General features: G+C 33.0%; 1 protein-coding gene across 6 annotated transcripts in view; it reads right to left on the bottom strand.

Moving 5' to 3' along the window:
• Positions 1–24696, bottom strand: part of LOC123588564 (A disintegrin and metallopeptidase domain 3-like) — a 123568-nt gene that overhangs the window by 67602 nt on the left and 31270 nt on the right. For all 6 annotated transcript variants that reach the window (XM_045459760.1, XM_045459722.1, XM_045459731.1 and 3 more), the window contains 7 exons: positions 21809–21885; positions 21162–21339; positions 14679–14741; positions 10878–10949; positions 10483–10649; positions 9084–9165; positions 2219–2358 (listed from right to left, as the gene is read on the bottom strand). In XM_045459760.1, coding sequence (XP_045315716.1) covers positions 2219–2358; positions 9084–9165; positions 10483–10649; positions 10878–10949; positions 14679–14741; positions 21162–21339; positions 21809–21885 — 779 coding nt within the window. The remainder of the gene's footprint in view (positions 1–2218; positions 2359–9083; positions 9166–10482; positions 10650–10877; positions 10950–14678; positions 14742–21161; positions 21340–21808; positions 21886–24696) is intronic.

Here is a 24696-nt window from a genome sequence, read left to right as displayed (position 1 = left end):
TTAGTTTTTGGCTTCAAGTGGTTAAAGATGTACCAAGACCTTTAACTGTCCCAAAGGGGAGGAGCTCAATAAGCACCTAGGTTCAGGGTGATTGGAAGCCAGACCCTCAAGCAACAGCTTTTAAAGTATAAAAATACACACAGTGCTATGGGGCTACAAACATATAACTTGCTGGCCAACAGAGCAAGGAGATGCAGAGATGTATACTGTGCAACATTCTCAAAACTTGGGGTACCAGATGATTATAAAAGTTCATTTTGAGGTGCCTGGGTGGCTCAGTCAGTTAAGCGTCCAACTTCAGCTCAGGTCATGATCTCACAGTTCATGGATTCAAGCTCCACATCAGTGGGTTTGAGCCCCGCATCTGTGCTGACAGCTCAGAGCCTGGAGCCTGCTTCAGATTCTGTCTTCCTCACTCTCTGCCCATCCCCCACTCATGCTCTGTCTCTCTCTGTCTCTCTCTCTGTCTCACAAAAATAAATAAACATTAAAACAAATTTTTTAAAAAGTTCCTTTCCTGAGATCCCAGAGATCTTTTGTGAGTCAGAGAAAGAGCACAAAATGGCACATACTAGACTCCATTTCCAGAGCACCTTAGTAGGACTCTAAAGGTGTCCCAAACCAGAAGCCTGCTCCTCAGGCAGAAGCTCCAGGACAAGCAAATAGGCCATTTCAAAGAAAGTTTGGTGTTATGTTTCAGTCTGCTGTCTGTGTATTGCCACAAAAGTAGTAGCTGGCCAAGAACCATCTCTTAATTTGTTATAGTTCCATGAGACCCAGGAATGCAAACCTTCCTGGACACCAGAGCTAGGTGATATGTCAGGCACCTCTACAAACTTCTCTATGGAAGAGATTGGTACTCCAGAGTACAACAGATGAAGACAGCCAAATTAGCACCTGCTATCTTAAAAGTTGTGGTATCCAAGGACGGTTCAAACCCTTTATTCCTCAGGGGAAAACTACTGGTTTCAGTTTTCTCCTGATTTGGGGTTGGCATGTGAGGGGTGGGAATTATAGAAAGATATAAGATTGTGCCTTAGCCTCCCCTACCCACTCTGATATGGGTTTTTTTTCTCATTTGCCCAATATGTAGGAGTTCTTACTTAGTTTTTATATTTTTAAAGGAAAATGATCCATATATAGTTATAGATTTGTTGTGTCTCTAGGAGGACATGAGTTCAGATTATTCTTATGTTGCCATCTTGAACCAGAACCCCTGCAAAAAATTCTTGGCATCTCCTTTTCTCTCAATTTTAAGAAACTGCTATAGATTATTATGAGAATCATCATTTCCAAATATCACTATATTCTTGCTCCCTCTGATATATTTCATATTCATTTTATAAGATAATTTTTATTATCCATACTGCATGAACCAATTAAAAATATATTTCATTACATTTATCATAAGATACTAATTTCCACATCATGATTGCATGATCAGGCTCTTTTCTGTATCACATCCTGGACTTCTTTCCATGACTCATTATTTATCCTCATTGCATGTTACTTCTTTTTCCTTACTTCTAAAACATTCTCCCTTATAGTCCCAGCTATATTTTTTTCACTTTTATCCTCCCCCCAACCTCCTTAACTTCAGTCTGTCAAGCTTTACAATCTTGTCGCTACCCAAGTATTAGTTCACTTGCTTTCACTGAAACTTTTTCAATGAGCTCTTTAATAACCAGATTCATTCTCTTTCAGATCCCAACAAAATTATTTCCATAATTATTCCTAGACTACTTTATCAGAATGTTTCTTCTCCCCATACTTTCCCTATTCATTTTCTTCTTGGAACCTATCATAAACTGTTTAGATTTTGTTTGTTTTTATGTCTACTTTTTAATTTTCTATCCCTGATGGACTAATGTATTTAGGACTTATCTATCTTATTAACTATTTGTAAATCAAACTAACACAATAACCGGGACACAGTAGATGTTCATTAAAATTTTTTTTGGTGAATGAATAAATTTTACTCTAAGATTCTAGTAAGCCCCAGAAAGTCATCATCAACACCCACTTTCTCTCTATACTAGAAAGATTAAGCACAATTTCTATAATATCAAATGTCCACTTCCTTTAAGCATTAAATTAGCACATATTTACTTAATAAGAAATGTTCATAATCAGGTCATATTGAAAGAGATTGTACATTAAAGAATATTACAAACATTTCCCAAGGGAAGATATAGATTTGAAAAAAATAAAACCTTACATTGCCTCAGGGTTCATTATGCATGTAGTTCCTGGACAGTAACAAGTGAGGATGTCATTATTATATGTTAATCCCAGATTAACTCCAAGCAACTGTGTCATAACAACTGAAAATGCCTCTAAAGTTATCATCTTTGGATACTAAATAGAAAAAAAAAATCACAATTGTTGCCTAACTTGTTTATCTATTTTATCTTTTCAAGTAAATATAATGTATATAAGTTAAACTAGTATAACAAAGTTCATTATTTTCTTAAGAATATGGAAAAAATAGGCAAATTTTGTTATTATCTTTGAGTAATAGTATTTTTAGTCCAAATGGCATTGACAAATAACAAATAAGATTAATGAAATTTCATGTTTTAATGACATGCTACTGATTTAAATCTGAATTTTTTTAATGGAAAATAATAAGCATTGCTTCTGTAACTATATTACTTTTCATGTGAACAATTAGAAAAAAGTACACAGATTCTTAAGGGTTGGCTTGGCCATTAGTTTTGACTTCAGAAACAGTTTTAGGGAAGAAATCAAATTAACTTTCTTCTAAAGGCAGAATGTGCAAGCGGCATTTTTTTTTTGTCTTAAAAACTAAAACTTGAGAAGTAGTGATGTCAGCAGCATGGAAATCCTTGGCAATCAATGATTTTTACACGATCTCTATAGTTTTGCCTTTTATAGAATGTCACAGAATAATAATAATATAATATAATATAATTAATATAATATAATATAATATAATATAATATAATATAATATAATATAAATATAATACAGGATATAACAGCACTTAGCCTTTTCTCCAAATGGCTTCTTTCATTAACCAGTATCCATTTAAGATTCCTTTATGTCTTCAAATGACTTGTGGCCCCCTTTTTAAATAACTGAATAATATTCCTTTATATGTATTTATTCCAGTTTTTTATCCATTCACTTATTAAAGGATATCTTGGTTCCTTCTAATTTTTGCCAATTGTGAATAAAGTTGCCATAAATATTCATGTACATGACCTTGTGTGGATATAAGAAGTTTTATACTCATTTGGGTAACTGCCAAAGAGGACAGTTGCTGGATCATATGGTAAGAGTAAGAAATTGCCAAACTGTCTTCCACAGTGGCTGTACCAGTTTGCATTCCTATGATCATGAATGAGAGTTTCTGTTGCTCCACATCCTTATGTGTTTGGTGTAACCAGTGTTTTTGACTTCCAGTACAAAGCTGAAAAGGACTGGGAAGTTACATTCTTGCCTTGTTCCTGATCTCACTGGGAAAGCATTTAGTTTCTCACAATTAAGGTGTTAGCTGTAGGTCTTTTCTAGATGACTCAAGTTAAGGAAGTTCCCTTCTAGACTTGGTTTTCTAAAATTTTGTCACAAATGGTGTTGGGATTTGTCAAATTCTTTTTCTGCATCTATTGACATGATCAAAGAAGTTTTCTAGTTTAGTCTAAGGATGGAATTGGTTAAATTAAATGATTAACTAGCCTTACATACCTGAATAAATTCTGAGTGTAAGTGTCAACAAGGAAATTTAAACTATTCTAAAAAGAAATTCTAGAGCAGAAAAATGCAATAAATGAGCTTAAAAATCCACTGGAGGTATTCAAAATTAGATTTGATCAGGCAGAAGAAAGAATCAGATCTGAAGACTGATCATTTGAAATCATCCAGTCAGAGAAGTAAAAAGAAAAAAAGAATGAAGAAGATAGAACCTATTGACATGAACAAGCAGATCAATGTATGCATTATGGGGATCTCAGAAGGAGAAAAAAGAAAGAAAGGGACAGAGAGTTTATTTGGAGAAATAATGACCATAAACTTCAGAAATCTGAGTGAACTGCTCAACAAACTCCAACTAGGATAAATCCAAAGAGACCCACAAATTTCCCATTATAATCAAACTGCCATAAGGTAAAGGTGAGGAGAGAATCTTGAAAGAAGCAAGACAAAAATAACTTGTCACATATAAGGGAACTCCCATAAGATTACCAGTAGACTTCTCAGCAGAAATTTTACAGGCCATAAGGGATTAGGATGAATACATTCAAACTGCTGAAAGAAAGAAACTGTCAACCAAAATTATTGTATCCAGGAAAACCATAGTTTAAAATATAATGAAGACATTAAGACTTTTCCAGAAAAATAAAAGCTGGTAATGAACAAAAGTTAATTACCACTAGACTTGATCTATAAGAAATGCTAAAGGGAGGCTGTCATGTTGAAACTAAAGGATGCTGGTTAGCAATATAAAGCCAAAAGACAATTATAAAGTTCTCTAATAAAGATAAATACATGGACAAATATAGTAACATATATTATTGTAATTTTGGTGGGTAAGTTCACTTTTAATTATTGTATAGAATCGGAAGGACAAATACAAAAAACAAAACAAAACAAAACAAACAAAGCCTATAATCTATGTAATAACATAAAATGAGAAATAGAGCTGTAAAGGAGTAATGTTTTTGTATGCAATTGAAGTTAAGATGTTATCAGTTTAAAATACTATTAATGTTAATATATTTTAAGTAGTTAAAATGGTGATTAAAAATAAAATATGTACACAATATACACAAAATGAAAACAGAAGGGAACCAGAGCATGTCACAATAAAAAAAAAAAAAAAAAAATCAGTGGAACACAAACGAAAGCATTAAGAGAGAGGAAGGGACAAAAATGTTACAGGGTATAAAGAATAAAATTAGCAAAATGGCAATAGTAAGCTTTTCATATAAGAAATTAATTTAAATTTGAATAAATTAAACTCCCTAATAAAAATATACAGATAGGTTGAAAGATTCAAAAACAGATTCCAACTATATTACTTCAGATATAAGATTTACATAAGCTAAAAGGTTAAAAAGGAAGAAAGATATTCCTTGCAAATTATAACCAAATGAGAACAGGGGTGGCCATACTCATATCAAACAAAATAGACTTTAAATCAAAAACTATTAAAAGAGAATAATAAAAGGGTCAATTAACCAAGAATATATAATAATTATGCTTATGCACCAAACATCAGAGCTCCTAAATATATGAAGCAAGTTTTGAAAGAATTGAAGGGATAAACAGAAACATAATATCAAAAGACTATAGTACCTCACTTTTAATAATGGATAGAAAACTTAGACAAAAGATAATTAAATAAAGGACTTGACAACAGTATAGACCAGCTGGACCTAATAAAGATATACAGAACATCCCACCTAACAAGAGTGGAATACACATCTTTCTCAAGTGAACGTAGAATATTCTGGGGGATAGACTACTTGTCATACTACAAAACAAGTAACTTTAAAAATATTGAAATTATACAAAGTATCTTTTCTGATCCCTATGGATTGAAACAAGAGAATAACAAGTGAAAGAAAACTTGAAAGTCCACAGATCTGTGAAACTTCAACAACAGACTCAAACACCACTAAGTCCAAGTTAGAAGTCACAAAAGAAATGAGAAAATACATTGAGATAAAAAGAAAATGAAAACACAACATATCCAAACTTACAGGATCCAGTAAAAGATATGCTAAGAGGCATGCTTATAGCTGTATACACATACATTTAAAAAGAAAAACAAGGGCGCCTGGGTGGCTCAGTCGGTTAAGCCTCCGACTTCAGCTCAGGTCACGATCTCGTGGTCCGTGAGTTTGAGCCCCAAATCCGGCTCTGGGCTGATGGCTCAGAGCCTGGAGCCTGCTTCCAATTCTGTGTCTCCCTCTCTCTCTGCCCCTCCCCCGTTCATGCTTTGTCTCTTTCTGTCTCAAAAATAAAAATAAACTTTAAAAAAAGAAAAAGAAAAAAAAGAAAAAGAAAAACAGATGTCATATCAACAGCGTAATTTCACCACTCAAGAAATTAGAAAAAATGAACCCCAGCAAAAAGAAGGAAATGAATAATACAGATTAAAGCAGAGAAAGAACAGAAAAACAATAGAAAAAATTCAATAAAACAAATAGTTGGTTCTTTTAAAAGATCAACAAAATTGGCATATTCTTAGCTAGATTAACTAAGAGATAGTACTCAAATGCTTAAAATAAGAAATAAAAGAGGGGGCACCTGGGTGGCTCAGTGGGTTGAATGTCCAACTCCTCATTTTCACTCAGGTCATGATCTCACAGTTTGTGGGATTGACCCCCACCTTGGGCTCTGGGCTGATAGAGTAGAGCCTGCTTGGGATCTTCTCTCTCCCTCTCTCCCTGCCCCTCCCCAACTCATGCACACATGCCAGCACATGTGCGTGCACACTCTCTCTCTCAAAATAAATAAATAAACTTAACAAAAAGAAATAAAAGACATTGTAAGTGACATCACAGAATTAAAAAAAAAAATGTAAGAGAATACTATTAAAAATAGTAATCCAATAAATTGGATAAGCAAGAAAAAAAGGATAAACTCCTAGAAACATACAATCTTTCAAGACTCACTCATGAAGAAATAAAATAATAACTACTAAGGAGATTGAAATAATGGTAAAAATAGTAAAAACACCTCCCAAAAAGAAAAGCCCAGGACTTGATGATTTTGCTGGTAAATTCTACATTAAACATTAAACAAAGAATTAATACCAATCCTCCTCAAATTCTTCCAAAGAATTAAAGGAGAAGGAACACTCCTAAACTCATTCTGTGAAATCATTCTATGATTACCCTGATACAAAAACTCAACAAGAAAACTATAGAGCAATATCCCTAATGAATATTGATATAAAAATCCTCAACCAAATACTAGCAAACTGAATGGAATAGCATATTAAAAAGATTCTACACCATGAGTGAGTGGTATTTATATCCGGAATGTGAGGAACATTTAACATTTGAATAGCTATCAATGTAAAACCCCATTTTTGAAGAATGAAGAAAAAATACCGCATGATAATCTCTATGCTGAAAATGGATTTCACAAGATTCAACATCTTTTTATAATTAAAAACACTCAACAAACTAGGAATATAAGAAAACTACCTCGACATAATCAAGGACATGTAGAAAAGCCCACAGCTAATGTCACACATTTTTACCTCTAAGATCACACAATTTTTTTACCTCACACAATTTTACCTCTAAGATCAAGAACTAGATGGAATACTCTCTCGCCACTTCTATTTAACGTAGTATAGAAAGACCTAGCCAGAGCAATTAAGCAATAAAATAAATAAAAGGCTTATAGTTTGGAAAGAAAGAAGCAAAATTATCTCTGTTCGCAAATGACATGATCCATATGTAGACATATATATCACTGGAATAGATTAAAGAGCCTAGAAATAAACCCTTGCATATGATTAAATGATCTACAAAAAGGTGCCAATATGACACAATGGGAAAGGACAGTCTGCTCAACAAGTATACTCAAGGGAGAAAATACAGCTCTTTCAATAAACGGTGATGGGAACATTGGATATCCACATAACAAAAGAATAAAGTTGGACCCACATATTTCACCATATACAAAAATTAATTCAAAATGGCTTAAAAATCTAAATGTAAGACTCAAAATTATAAAACTTTTAAAAGAAAACAGGAAAAAACTTCATGACATTCGGTTTGACAGTTATTTCTTAGATATGATACCAAAAGCACAGGCAACAAAAGTAAAAGTGGACAAATGGGACTACACCAAACATAAAACTTTTGTGCTTCAAAGGACATGATCAACGAAGTATAAAGGCAACCTACAAAATGGGGGAAATTTTTGCAAATCGTATAGCTGATAAGAGACTAACATCCAAAATATAAAGAACTCATACAATCCAAAAACAAACAAACAAACAAAAAAAAACCCTCAAAGCCATTAAAAAATGGGCTAAGGACTTGAATAGACATTTCTGCAGGGAAGATTTCACAAGGTCACAAGGTATATGAAAAGATCCTCAATATTACTAATAATCATAGAAACATAGATCAAAACCACAGTAAGATATCACCACATACCCAATAGGATGGCTACTGTAAAATAAAGCAACTGCAGAAAGTAACAGGTGTTGGTGAGGTTGTGATGGATATAATGTGAACTGCTAGTGGGATTATCAAATGGTGCAACCATTCTCAAAATTAGTATGATCATTCCTCAAAATATTAAAGATGACCCAGCAAACCTACCTCTGTGTGTGTGTGTATATATATATATATATATATATATATATATATATAGCTCCAAATATATATATATACATATATCCAAAATAAGTGGAATCAGCATTTCAAAGAGATATCTGCACTCCTACATTTACCACAGCATTATTTATGATAGCCAAGGTATTAACAACAACTTAGGTGTTTATTGATATGTTAATGGAAAAAATAAAATGTCACCTATACAGACACACATAATGGAATGTTATTCAGCCATAAGAAGAATGAAATCCTGCTATATGCAACGACATGTATGAACCCAGACTGTACTATAATAAGAGAAGTAAGCCAGACACGTGAAGACAAAAATTGTATGTTCACCATTATATAGGGAATCCAAAAATGTCATACTCACAGAAGCAGGTAAATAGAATGGTAGATGCCAGGGGCTAGAGGGCTTGGAAAATGGGGCCATGTTGGTGAAAAGGCACAAAGCTATAGTTATGCAAGATGAGGAGTTCTTGAGATCTGTCTCACAATGATGGAACATCATAAGCACTACTGAACTATATGCTTAAAATAGCTAAGATGGTAAATTTCACATTCTGTGTATTTTACCACACACAAAAATTTTAAAATTATAATATTTGACTTTCAAAATCCAAATAAAAGGTATTTCATAAAAATGTGTCAAGACAGCATGGTAGAAACACTATATGTATGTTTGTTCCCTGAAATAGATATTAACTTCAAAAGGTGATATAATTACTAAAGAGATGGAGATAAAATGCATACCAGAGCAATTCCTGCAGCAAACTTTGGATTGCATGCCATTCCATGATATGTTGCTCCTACATAATTAGGATGGTCTCTATAACTAAATAACAAAATTTTTTATTGTAAATAAACATACTTTATTAATAACTTAATGACGTTTTAAGAATTGGATTCCTCAGTAAAGCTGTTTTTTGAAACTTGAGTATTACATATTGAATCTAATGTTTTCAATCATTTTGTATTTGATTTCCCACAAATTCTAAAAGTTAAGTTCTAAAGTCTACTTTAATGTCATATGATACACAGCCCAAAACCCAGCAGTGCCTACCCTTCTGAAAAATTAATCATCACTCTTGCCACCACTGGATGGATATAATTCTAAGATGTACAAGTCAGGATAGTTTACTGCCATGATTTGCATTAATTGATTCTGTAAAGTGTATAAAAAAGGATGGATTGGAGGACAGGGAGAGAAAAGACAATATGAGGTAGACTCATATTGAGAGAGAGGATACAGAAAGCATTCTCACACATTTCAGTCCCATTAATGTTGTTCCTGAGAACCCAGACCTGACCTTAATGCAGTAGGAGACACCAATAGATTTATAAATGTATTCGGTATTGCTTAAGACCTTCTGAATTATGTTCTTATTTTTCCATGTAAATTAATCAAATTAGTAAAGCAAACATCTATATGAAGGCTTTTGAAAGCTATAGTACAAATAGTTATATATCTATACCTTAGGTTATTATACAAATACTAGAAGGTAACCATATTACTATTTTAATGTTTTTATTTTAACCAGTTTTATATGCAACTATTGCATTCTGTTAACTAATTTATATTTTATTTAATATTAAAGTGATAGTTTCAATTATTTAACTCTGAGAAAATCTTTAAAACCCTTGAGGCCCCATGTTTATCCCAAGGCTTTCTGAATTTTCTTTTTTTTTTTTTTAATTTTTTTTAACATTTATTTGTTTTTGAGACAGAGAGCATGAACGGGGGAGGGGCAGAGAGAGAGGGAGACACAGAATCGGAAGCAGGCTCCAGGCTCTGAGCCATCAGCCCAGAGCCCGACGCGGGGCTCAAACTCAAACTCACCGACCGCGAGATCGTGACCTGAGCTGAAGTCAGACGCTCAATTGACTGAGCCACCCAGGCGCCCCAGCTTTCTGAATTTTCAAATTTAATACACTTCCATGGGTAAACAGTCCACTCTGAGAATAATGGCCTGCTATGATTTAGTGTCCTACATTGTTATTAGATTTTTATATTTTGCATTTTGCTAACACAGTATGCATACGATTTTTGAGGTGTCTTGTCATAACCCATAACACATTTTGCATATAATTCTAATCACTAACATATGAGGTAATTTTATAAATTCCATATCAATGCAAATAATGCACTTACATTAATAAGTATGCCATATCACGAGACCTTTGAAATAAACTTTTTTCTATCCATGACACAAATCTTTGTAGTACTTCATCAGCATCCCCATTAGTTGAAATCTTATTTTGATCTGACCAGAGCTCCAAAGAAGTTAGCTTAACAGTGACTTTAAGCTGGGAAAACATCTAAAAATAAAAGTTACTCCACATACAGGTGTAAGTAGTCATAAGCATTACATTACATCTCTATACATAATGCTAATATATTCATTTCACTCATTTTTTGGAGATGAGATTCATCAGTGGATAAAACTAGTTGTTAAGAATATATTTTTAAAAATTGTAAATACTATTTATACAAACAATGTTATTGCATTAATAGGAATGTTTAGTATTTAAATGAAACATACTTACAGCATTGATAAGACCAAAGATATGGACAACTTTCTCAACTGTACCTGGCACTTCAGAGCCCATATAATCAAACTGAAAGACAAATTTTGTTCACTATTAAAAATTACTAAACCAGCACGTTTTAAATGGATATAAGTGTCAAAATAATGCAGTGCTCAGTGAAAGGAAAAAAAGCAGAATTAAGTGCTTAGTAAGTTTTAGGTTTAAACCTAGGGAGCTTATGTATTAATAATAATAAAATGAGAAGTTTGTGATTATCTTCTTCCTTACGCATACAGAAATTAAGGGTTGAAAGTTAAAGTTCCAAGATTGTATGACTACTAACAATAGGAACCAGGATTCAAATCTCTTAACTAAAATACTAAGTCATTTTTATCTGATATAGTATGCTGCCACCACCATTTTCTTCAACACAGTGAGAAAACATGACTATATACCCCATATAAACAATGTACCATAATAATAAAAATACTCAAGAAATTGTCCTCATTCAAAGAAACAAAAATCACATATTACCTCTGAAATGCTTTAATTATATGTATATGCACATACTTGGTAGACTGAATAAAAAGTATTTTAATGATGTTATTTTTACCTACATGAATAACTTGATTGTGGTTATATAAGATAATGATCTGATTCTAAGTAAATGAACACTGAAAAAAAGCTTCATGATGCAATTTACAACATACTTTCAAATACAGCACAAGTGATAATGGGATACAATCAATGGGATACAATAAATCTGAGTAAATAGAGTATAGGTATTTTTTGTATTACTCTTATTCTTGCAACTTTTTGGAAAATTTAAAAATATTTCAAAATAAAATATTTAAAGAGTTGAAGTAAAATAAAAATAATTGCAGATGAACAAAAGCTGAAGCAAATTCATCAACAGGCTAAACAGAAATGTCAGCAACGGAGACCTATAAGAAGGAACAAAGAGTTTTGAAAATGGTAAACATGGGGGGAAAATGAAATTCTTTTTTCATTTCCTTAATTTCCTTAAACAATTGAATATTTAAAAGAATAAACTATTATGTAGTTTAGAACACATGGCAAAGTAAAATATATTGCAATAACATCACATAGGGTTATTTTTACAATTATTTTCATTAATTTTTTAAGAGTGTAGTTGACACAGACTGTTACATTAGTTTCAGGTGTACAACATATTAATTCCACGAGGGTAAACATTACCCTAAACTCATCATAAGTGTAGCTATAATCTGTCACCATACAAAGCTATTACAACATCATTGACTTTATTCCTAATGCTATGCTGTGCCTTTTATTCTCATAACACTCATTCCGGATCTAGAAGACTGTATCTCCCATTCTCCTTTACCTATTTTACCTATCCCCTACTCCCTCTATTCTGGCAATCATCAGCTTGCTCTCTTTGTTCATGTGTTGAATTCTGCTTTTTATTTATTTTTATAGATTCCACATATGAATAAAATCATATGGTATTTTTTTCCCAGTCTGACTTATTTCATTTAGCATAATAGCCTCTAGGTCCATCCATTATGTCACAAAGAACATGACCTCATTATTTTTTAAGGCTTTACAATGAAACCACAAAAGATCCCAAATAGCCAAAGCAATGTTGAAAAAGAACAAAGCTGGAGGTAACACAGTTTAATATTTCAAGATATATATATTATAAAGCCGTAGTAATCAAAACAGTATGGTACTGGCACAAAAATAGGCACATAGATCAGTGGAACAGAATGGAGAGCCCAGAAATAAACCCACAATTATATGGTTAATTAATCAATGACAACAGAAGCAAGAATGCACAATGGGGAAAAGACAATCTCTTTAATAAATGATGCTGCAAAAAACAGACAGCTATGTGTAAAAGGATAAACCTGGACCACTTTCTAAACACTATACACAAAAATAAACTCAAAACAGATTAAAGACATAAACATAAGCCTTGAAACCATAAAAATCCTGGAAGACAACACAGGCAGCAATTTCTCTGTCATTGGCTGTAGCAACATTTTTCTAGATAGGTCTCTTGAGGCAAGGGAGACAAAAGCAAAAATAAAGTATTGGAACTATATCAAAATAAAAAGCTTTTGCATAAAGAAATCATCAACAAAACAAAAAAGCAACATACTGAACACAAGTAGATATCCACAAATGTTATACCCATTAAGGGGATAATATCCACATAACTTTATTTTTATAAACCTCTTACATTATATGTGAATGGGTATAACATTAATTCTAGATTGTGACAAGAATGTTAATTGGAACCACTCAAGAAACCAATGGGGTAAGATGTGAGAGATAAAAAGGTACAGCAGCAAAATATAATATAGGAGATAAAGATAAAAGCTAAAAAATACCCCATTAACCCAAGGGTAGCAAAGGAGGAACAGAGAAGCAAATAACTAATAAGAAAAACAATACTAATAGCATAGTAGTACTTAACCTACACCCACAGTATTAGTACTTTTGATAAAAACTTAAATCAACTAAATGTATAGCGAAAAGGCAGGGATTATCTAAAAAAATCAGTTTACAAAGTCATACTTGAAAATTTAAGACAGATAAACTGAATATAAAAAAGAAGGAATACTATTCATAGGATATTATAAAGAACTCTGGAGTTCTTTATTGTTGTTTTTGCATGATGACATTTGCATTGAAAATTCCTTCTGTTGTTATTGGAATGGTAAGAAGGTATCCAGCTAAGTGGAGAGAGAAAAGTAGGCTGTCTATATTTAATATTAGCAACCTCATGGGGACAGCTATGACAAAACATAATTCCAATGCTGACGATACTGGTTTTAGGACAAATAGTATTATTCCCTATGTAACAATAACAAAAATCTAAATCTAAATGCCCCCAAAGGGCATTAGCCAGTAAAATACATTAAATTATATTAAATATATTAATCAGATACTATATAAATGTTAAAATTAAATTAATATATTTAATATGTGGAAAAACAAAATAATTTACAAAATAGCATATATAAGACAAAGGTACAAGAACATATATATACATGTATGTATATTAAAAACAGAAAATGTGCATAAAATTTATCTCCTGGTAATAAAATTATATGTGCTTTTCTCTTTATTATTTTGTCTGCCTATTCTTTCCTATTATTTTTATAAAAATTATTTAAAGATCTAAATATTGCCTTTTATCAACAAGATCTAATTTTCAACATTATGGCACTTGATAAACCTTATATAAAAATATCAGTGATAATGAAAACATAAGATTTCTTAGTTGCCACCCATAATGGCTTTGCTGATTATATATACATAAAAATTTCCCTAACTAAATGAATATTCCAATGGATAATTCTTCCCATTTTTAGAATATAGAATTTCTGCCAGAGAATCCAAGAAATTGTAAAGCATAAAATAATCTTATAAAAGATAATTTTTAATAACAGGGATCTCCCCTTTATAATAAACTAAATAGCTTATTTTAAAATGGAAATTAATTTATGGAAGAGTTTCGTCACAATTTGGAGTGGATCCAGAAGTATATGCAGCTAGTTATAATCGAATAGGTTATAGTGTAGTAGAACACTTCCATACATACAAATTATATATTATTGCTAGAATTCTATATTTGTAAGTTAACACTGTAAATATTAGTCCCCCATGTTAATCCAAAGGCAACTGACAACATTTATGTCCTGCTACACTGAGATACATATTTCAAAGAGTAAAATATATCTGTATTTAAGACAAGGAGAATTTTCTTTTTCACATTCCATTAAATATAAACACAAAACAAAGCTATTATATATCAATAATGCATACCAAGGCTTTATCCATAATGATTTGTATTTTCAGAAATCTGTTCAATAATGCATCCGAATCTTTCTGCAAAACAGAGGACATGAATTAAATAAAACATGAAAATAAATAAAAAAAATTATTAAAAATATATTGTTATTGGGGCGCCTGGGTGGCTCAGTCGGTTGAGCGTCCGACTTCAGCTCAGGTCACGATCTCACGGTCCGTGAGTTCGAGCCCCGCGTCGGGCTCTGGGCTGATGGCTCAGAGCCTGGAGCCTGCTTCCGATTCTGTGTCTCCTTCTCTCTCTGCCCCTCCCCCATTCATGCTCTGTCTCTCTCTGTCTCAAAAATAAATAAAAATGTTAAAAAAAATTAAAAAAAAAATATATATTGTTATTATCGTGCACATTATATATGTATCTATATACACATGGAGAGAGACAGAAAGAAAGAAAGAAAGAAAGAAAGAAAGAAAGAAAGAAAGAAAGAAAAAAAGAAAGAAAGAAACTACAGATACATAAAGATATAGATATTGGTAATAGGAAAATAAGACAATGGACGCCATTGAATAAAAAGCAGGTGACATTCCAAACACAAATTTTAGGAATAAAACGAAAGCTTTTATCTTATATTCTTTATAATTAAGATCCTCATGATGGACAACCCATGTTTCCTTTCACTCTAAACCTTTGTCTTAGACCCTGCTCAAACCTTCAAGCTAAATAAACTCCCATCATCTTTCCCCAAAACACTGCCTTTAATTACTCATTATTTTTGTACATTTAACTAATTATGTTAGCTTTATCACAGTTCTATCAATTGATATTAATGTATATACCACCCATGTATCCATTTCTATAAATAAAATAAAAAGTGTTTCCATCAGAGCCCAATATGGCTCAAGGCAATCAATGATCTGCTTTCTCTCACCATAGGGTAGAATAATCTATTCTAGAATTTCATAAAACTGGAATCATATGTCACATACTTTTTTACATCTGGCTTCTTTCACTCAGCATTTATCCATTATGTTTATTAAAATAGTATGCCATTTTAGAAATATATCCCAATTTGTTAATACATTTACCTGTTGATGATCACTTGGATTATTTAGACATTTTAGCTATTATATCTAAAGCTGCTATGAATATCCATATAGAGGTCTTTGTGCAAGTATGTTCTTTACTTTTTCTCGGAAAATCTTAAAAGTGGAATACCTAAGTCATATGGTAAGTGTGGATGTGTAATATAATGCCAAAGTGCCAGATTGCTTTCTAAAGCAGTTTGATTATTCTGTATTTTATCAAGAACTAAAAAAGAGTGCCAATTACTCCACATTTTTGCCTGTATTTGATATTATCCATCTTCTTCATTGTATTCATTCCTGTTGGTCCATACTGAAATCTCATTTATGTTTTAATTTGCAATTCCCTGATGTTGAATGATACTGACCATCTTTCACAGGCTTACAGCTCATTAATTTAGTTTCTCCTAAATTCCCTACCAGAAATTTTATGTTTAGCTTTGACTTTTAATTAAGTCTATGCTTTAATTCAATTTTTCTGAATAGGGGCCAAAATTCATTTTATTTCATGTGAATATCCAGTCTTTTAGCACTGCTTGTTGAAGGGAGTATTCTTTAGTTTTTCAGAGTCCTTAGCACCCTTGTGGAAAATCAATCAGCCAATAGCATGTGGGTCTATTTCTGATCTATTCTGATCTACTGACCTATATACCTACATTTATATCACTAACACAATATGCACCTCTATACCAGGGGTCAGCAAACTATGGCCCGAGATACAGCCACCTGTTTTACAAAAAAATATATATGTTTTATTGTAACCTAGGCATACCCATTTGTTTATATATCCTCTACAGACGCTGTTTTCTTGCAAAAATGCTCAGTGTTATAACTTGCAACAAACCATCTGCCCCACAAACCTAACACATTTACACTCTGGCCCTTTAAGAAAAAGTAATATTAAGTCCTTCATCTTGTTCTGTTTAAAACTGTGTGATTATTCTAGGTTACTTATATCTCTCCTTATGCATTTGAGAATGAATTTCCACAAAAATGTTTTCTGAAATTTTGATTGGAATTACACTGAATTTACAGATCAATTTGAGGAAAATAAACAACAACATCAATTTCTTTCTTTCCTGTGACTTTGCTAGACTCTCTTTTTTAAAAAAGTTTATTTGTTTATCATGAGAGACAGCGCATGCACACACAGGCACATGAGTCGGGGAGGGGCAGAGAGAGGGAGAAAGAGTCCCAAGCAGGCTCCGCACCGTCAGTGCAGAGCCCAATGTGGGGCCAGAACTCAAGAACCATGAGATCATGACCTGAGCCCAAATCAAGAGTCAGGCGCTCAACTGACTGAGCCACGCAGGCGCTCCCAGACTCTCTTATTAGTTCTGATACCTTTGGTGGAGATTCTTTAGTATTTTCTATGTATGGAGTTAAGTCACTTAAAAAATGAGATTTTTTTTTCTTTCAAAAATGTATGTCCTTTGTCATTCTTTCTCCTGTTGCACTCTCTAGTAACTCTAGGGAAAAAAGTGGCTGGAAATAGTGAGGGCAGACAGTCTTGCATTATTCCTAATCTTATAGGCTGTTTTAGTCAGTTCAGGTTCTTAACAAATATACCAGACGAGGTTGCTTAAACAACAAACACTCTTCCTACTTTGCAGATAGCTGTCTTCCTATTGTTTGCTCATGTGAGGGGGCACAAACAGATCAAGGAAGTTTTCTACTCCCTAGTTTATCATGAATAGGTGCTGAATTTGGCCAAATGATATTTCTGGAACTACTGATATGGTCCTGTGGTTTTCTACATAAATCTGTTAAATTGTTTCATTCTTGTATCGCTGTACTGATTTAAGCCATATTTCCTCTAAGTCACATAGATATTATAGTCTTAAAATTCTTGAAAAAGTATGAATGCTTTTATATTATAATGGCAACTTGACTAGACAAAAATTGTTGGGATTTTTATACCTTCCAGAGAAGTCACTCTATATATCCTAGATATACACTGCACTATCTTATAAGCACTTCATTTGGCTAAGGCTAAAGTCAGTCTGTTTCTCTACTTTTATAGGTGATTTGGGGGCCAAGGTGCCTATATTCATTATTGGGGGTACCTACATGGCTCAGTCAGTTAAGCATCCAACTCTTTATTTTGGCTCAGGTTATGATCTCATGGTCCACGAGATCAAGCCCCACATCGTGTTCTGCACTGACAGCATGGAGCTTGCTTGGGATTCTCTCTTCTCTCTCTCCCTCTCTGCTCCTCCCCTGCTCATGTTCTCTCACTCTCTCAAAAATAAATAAATAAACTTTTTTTTTTAAGTACTGCTGTATATTTCAAGTTTTCTATAGCCTATCCGAATTACCTGTTTAGGATTAATATTTATTTATTTATTTTTAATGTTTTATTTATTTTTAAGACATAGACAGAGCATGAGTGGGGATGGGGCAGAGAGAGAGAGAGACACAGAATCTGAAGCAGGCTCCAGGTTCTGAGCTGTCAGCTCTGTGCTGACGCAGGGCTCAAACTCACGAACTGTGAGATCATGACCTGAACCGAAGTCGGACGCCCGACTGAGCCACTTGGGCGCCCCTAAGATTTTCTTTTAATGTGTGTTTATTTTTGAAAGAGCATGCATGCTAGTGGAGGAGGGGCAGAGAGAGAAGGAGACAGAGAATCCGAAGCAGGCTCCACGCTGTCAGCACAAAGTTGGACATGGGAACCCAGAACGTTGAGATCATGACCTGAGCTGAAGTAGGATGCTTACTCAACTGAGCCACCCAGGTGCCTCAAGGATTTAGATTTTTAAATGAGCTATTCAATTTTGATTATTATTCCTTTCCTGTTCTTTTTGTGTTTGTATGTCTTTTTGCCATTTTAAAAATCACTTTTAATTTTAGGAGGGGGGGGGGTTAAGGAAGGAACAGGGGTAAAAGCATGTGCCCAAAATGCTTTTAACAAATAAGCCCTTTACCGTATTGTTTGGTTTCTGTTCTACTTTTCAACTCTGGTTATAGTGAAGGTATTTACCTTTTTTATGAGTTCATTTCTGTTTACTTTCAAAAATATAAAAATATACCTAAAACATAAGGTTGTATATTATTTTCTGTTCCTTATTAAAATCTGATATAGTGAATATAGTTATTTTGTATATCTGTGCTTGTAAAAGCACTAGTCATGTGAAAACAAACTTAACTAAACCTATAAATCTAAGCCTATCAAATTCAGGATAAAAAGCAATTGAGTTACTTCATGAAAGATATAAATTTCACAAACACATAACAATTACTCACTTATCTCCAATCCTGTAATGATATCCCTGGTTTCTTCTTAAATTCTGAAATTTCTGTCTCTATTTTACTTGATCATTACATTTGTTCTGTACCCAAGTTTTACATAATTACCCCCAATTACCTTGTCCACTACATTAGAAAATATTGTGAGCAAATATGAATAGCAGTAACAATAATATTTATTGATCACTTTTTTATTTGTCCACACACTATGCTAAGTAATTTCCATTTATAAACTTAGTCTTTGAAATAACTGTATGAGCTAAGTATTATGTTTACTTTTATTTTTTTTTTACAGATAAGAAAATTTAAACACATAAAGGTTATGTTACGTTCCCAAGTTCTCGTGGCTAAAACTAACAGACTTGGAATTCAAGCCAAGGCAGCTGGGACTGTATGTTACCTCTATCTTGTCTAATCTCTGCCAAGTGGTTGATGGCTTCAAGTGTTGTTATTTGTCTTTTCCAAAGTTATGTCCATCCCTTCAGGTTCTTCTTCTGCCATGGAAAAGTATTCATGGAATCTTTTAAAGCTTTCCAATTTACATATATGACAGTGCTCTATTTCAGTGGTGAAAATTGTCTTAATTGTGTCTAATGTTGTATTACAACATGCAGACAGTTTCCAGAGCTAGCATAAAGTTTGGGGTCATTTCTTAGTTTCACTAAAAATGAAATTTTCATCTCTATATATGTATATACTTCATAATTTTTTAAGTTTCTGGAAGTACAGTTTTATCAATCTGTATTCATACTACTAGCTTTGTCAAAATAAACAAAAGCAAATTTAAGCAACAGGGAGATGGAGTTCATTATAAATTCAATTCAGGTTTCATTCATAACTATTTTGTTTTGCTTGTCTTCAGTGTGATATCCAATTATGATGAGAATATGTGGACAGAGATTCATTTATTTAACGATGATGATAAAAGTAAAGTTGTATAAACATTCTTAAGGAGGAAGTTAGGATGTATATACACACAGACATGTACACACACACACACACACACATATATATATATGAAAAGTATATATATATATGAAAAGTATATATATATATATATGAAAAGTATACATATACATATATATATACGAAAAGTACATATATATGTAAAGTTAGGATATACACATATATATCCTATATAAACCCTATATATACATATATATATATGAAAAGTTAGAATATATACATATATATCCTATATATACAAATATATGTGTATATATATGTATATATATATATATGCATACACACACACACACACACACACACACACATGAAAAAGCCTTTGGAAATATGCCTACCTTAAATGTGAGCATTTATAATCAAACTGTAATTGTTCAAAACTATTGTAGACTCATGCAGATGGATTACTTAATATAAAAATATAAATATGCAAAAATGGCATAATTTTATAAAATATATACATTTCAAGTTTATGCATATATATGAAAACTATAAAATAGCACACATCAAAATGATGATAATGGATTCCACAACTACATTTATCTTTAGAAAATAACATGAGGGCCCATTCTTATTATCCTTACATATGCATATGCTTAATATTTTAATAGATGCTAACCCAAATATTTAATTGTAAATAATAATAAATGTAATATAATGTGTATTTTCCTTTTGAAAGCAAAAAGGAAATTTCAAAGCATTTGTGGTTATATAATTTTTTGTTTAAAAATTATCTATATATTTATAAATCTACATTTATAACTAGATATATAAAAATAATTAGAACAGATAATCCAAACTTCTAGCACTATTTTGAGATGATGACCTTTGGGACAATTTTTTCCCCTCTGTTCTAATTTTAAATTTTTAATAAAAATAATAAAGAAAAATGTGCTGGTAAGAAAAATGCAGACAAATTAATAATCAGCAGATTTGGATATCATTATATTAGTAGTATGCAAATTCAGTGACAATGAAACTATGTTTATATGCATGAAATGCACTTTCAATTAGGGAAATGTGAGTACTTTGATTTTTAAATTATGTGTGTTTATACCTATTACAGTTTGTAAATATTATCTGACTAAACATCAAAATATATTTAAAAATAAATATCTTACAACAGAAGGTTTTAATATAGTCAATTCCTGGTATGAATAAATTTACTAGAAGTAACACAATGAAGATTTCATAAAAGGGGTTACTTACTTCTGATTTCACAAGAATCCTGTAGGATTGATCTGCCAATTGGGTGATAGAATAATTTTCTTGTAAGGGAGAAAAATCAACTTTATCATTATTTATTTGATAAAGCATATGCTCATATGCAACTGCAGATTCCAATGGTTCAACGCCATAACTGACATTTTCCAACTGCAATAATCCCCTAGATATTTAAACACACAAAAAAGAAATAAAAAGATAATATAGACTCCCCACTAAGAAATGTAAATCACCATTAAATAACATTTTATAGAAATTTAACAGTTGTCTTTGCAGTCTGATGTCTAAGAATCATCCCTTCTTACATGGACAGACTTTCAAACCTTATTTTATACCTTTTCTGTCTACTATGCCATTTAGGATTCATTGTGGTTTTAGTGTGGCTGAGGAATGTGAATATTCTTCATACTGGGGGTGGGGGTGGTTCCTGCATAAATTTTAAGACTGCAGCCTGGGACAGAGACAAGGAGAAAAGGAAAAATGATAAGAGAGGGGGAGAAAAGAAAGTATATGAGCAGAAACACAATCAAAGTCTATTTTCTTTGCCTTCACTCTATCCTTTAAGATGTTTCTAAAAATTAAAGGATCACACAAGATTGTCAATCATGTACATCTCTGGAATATGCCAGTACCTGAGTCCAGAACAAGTGCTAAGTGTCACAATTGATTTTGGAATCTCTGCGGCGTATCCTTGATAAAAGCAATGGCCCTAAACAGAAGCATATGAAGATACATTCATGAGTGATTTGTAAATAAAGTTTTAGGTTTACCTTATGTCCGAGACATCATCAAACATTCAGATTTAGTCATCACCATAATATTATTTACCAGGCATTCCATTTCCTTGTTATCTATGCATAATCTCTTTTAACCCTCTTTAGATTATAAATAATCATTACTTCTGTCCTCCCCCAAAATAACTTATTGCTAGAATATTTAATTTTTGATGAATAACTTTCTTATCTGTGTCTTTTCTTTCTCAGCCACATTTTTTCTTGTTTTTTTCTAACTAGTAAACTTTTATTCTTTCAAATATGATCATTGTATTTTTAATCTTGATTCTGTGTCATGATCTTAGTTTTTACAGTATTATTTTTAATGATTCAGCTGGAGCTTTTCTCTTTTTGTCAGGTTATTTAAATTTTTTTATTTGAGTATATTTGACATTTCTTGAATGTATAATCTATAGCTGCTAATTTAATGTAATTAGCGGCATCAATGTGACTTCAAATATGAACATTTCACTAATTTTTTCCAAGTTACCCAAAAGCATGTTAACTGAGATTTCCTCAGTTTTATTTCTCTTTAATATCTCACCATATTATTTAATCTATATAGCTCACCATCACTAGTTCAAGCTCTTCTCCCTCTAGATGTTCACAGCATTAGTCTTCCCAGGATCTCCCCTAATATTCTCATTCAGTGAATATTCCCTTTTCTTCCCTTAAAAATCTAGTGATAACTAGAGTCAATCCTGTTCCTTTGTTAATGTTGTGCAATGAAAAGTATCATCACATTCTCTACCATAAATTTGTTTATATGCTATTAGCTCCCAGATATACATGTCCATCAGTAACCATTCACTTTTTCTCAAAACTAGGCTTAACTCCTATTCCCCACCCACTGACAGTGGCAGGGCATACCCTGCCCCATGCTAAGGAACAGCAGCAGCCACCTCTGTCTGCACTAGTTCCAACAGACTATGCTACAAGCCCTTACAAAAAGGTGGAATACAAACCATGTCCAAATCCTCTACCCAGCAGCAGAAAGCAATTCAGTCTCTGTAGCTCCTGGCTTTGCACCAGTGGGAGAAAATGAGCCTCATGAAATAATTCTCAACACCCACAACACAAAGGACAAGAATTTCCAGATAGGAACTTTCCTCACCCAGGGGCACTATCAGAGTGAGAAGTGCACTGACAGTGCTAGAGAAGAGCCAGAGTAAATGCTCTCTATCCCATGGGACCTTCATCACCCAACCCCACCTAGTAATACAAAGTGGCCCAGGAAAGTACCTTTTACCACTATAGGCCGTATCAGCAGAGATCCAGTAGGAGCTTCTGAATCACAATAGAGTAACATTAAAAGCACCTCAAAAGTGAAATTGTCATTCGCACAACAAACCACACTAAATCTAAACTTGGGTTACTGTCTCTTAACAATAGATTTGAATGTCAAGGACACAATCAAAAATCACACATTACACCAAGAACCATAAAAATCACAAGAATGGGAAAAGAAAACCAACTGATAACAATATTGAGATAAGCCACATGTTGGAACTAATGAAGATTTTAAAGTAGCTGTGATAGTATTGCTTCAGTAAACAATTACAAATAATCTTGAAAAAAATTAAAGAACAGAAAATAAATGGAAGCCATAAAAACAGATAAAAAATATTAGAACTAAAAAATAGAATAAACAAATCTACAAAAAACATATTTGATAGACTGATAAGTAAAGTGGAGATGGCAAGGGATAGAATCCGTGAACTTGAGAAGAGATCAATAGAATTTACTCAATATATATAACAGAGACAAAGGAACTAAGAAAATAAACAGAGCCCCAAGGACCCATGAAACGATAACAAAAGATCTAAAATAAATATCAGAATCTGAGGAAAAGAACAGAAAGAATATAGGGCTGAAAAGTATTCAAAGAAATAAAAGCTAAAATTCTGGTCAGGAAGATGGCAGAGTAGGAAACCTTCGACCCCCACCCCCCACCCCTTCAAAAACAAATGAATTCAGCAACAATTCACAGACAAATTTCTTTTATAAGAAATCTGAAACTAATTAAAAAGCTAATTAAACTAATTAAAAAGTGTGTAGGGGCACACTCTGGGAAAATGCAAAATCAGACTCACCAAAGCCAATATAGAGATTTGGTATCCCCTTTCAATAGGGATACTGCCCCAGAGCACCGCTCTATGATCACAAAACGGCCCTCTAGCTCCCAGCCTAACCCAGAGCATGAAACAGGTTTGTCCTCATGTCTAGAGCCCCAATTTTTCTGAAGGGGCTACCTAAAGAACTAGAACCCATTTCACTGGTCTTGGAGCTCTAATAGGTTCAGCACAATCTGGCCATCCAGGCAACAATGGAGATAGAGACTTGGGCTAGTAGACACCATGGGTTTCTCCCCCATGTCCCCACTAAGCACAGAATAAGTGGACAAAAAGATGCCAGCTCTGCTTCTCCTTGAGGAAGGAAAAAGTTGATCCATACATGTAGTTTCCCTACTTCACCAAAACTGCCAAAAGAACTGGCATCTTTCTCACCAATCCTGGAACACAGATGGGCCAAGCACAATATAGTTGCTTGGGTGAGAATAGAGGCGGCAGCTTGTGAGGGTAGATGCTACTAATCCTCTCTCCTGATCAACACAGAGCAGGAAAAAGCACAGATGCATGTCTCCCCCTGGAGAGAAAAAGATTTGGTAGAGGCCCCCCAAATGATTGGACAGGATGACTTGTTGAGATACTTTTCTGTACAAGTCCTGTCAGTGAAGATTGGGCAAA

Source organism: Leopardus geoffroyi, chromosome B1 (genome assembly GCF_018350155.1).
Source record: "Leopardus geoffroyi isolate Oge1 chromosome B1, O.geoffroyi_Oge1_pat1.0, whole genome shotgun sequence".
Lineage (NCBI taxonomy): Eukaryota > Metazoa > Chordata > Mammalia > Carnivora > Felidae > Leopardus > Leopardus geoffroyi.
The sequence above is the reverse complement of the archived record's forward strand: the minus strand, read 5'-3'. Positions and strand labels throughout refer to the sequence as shown.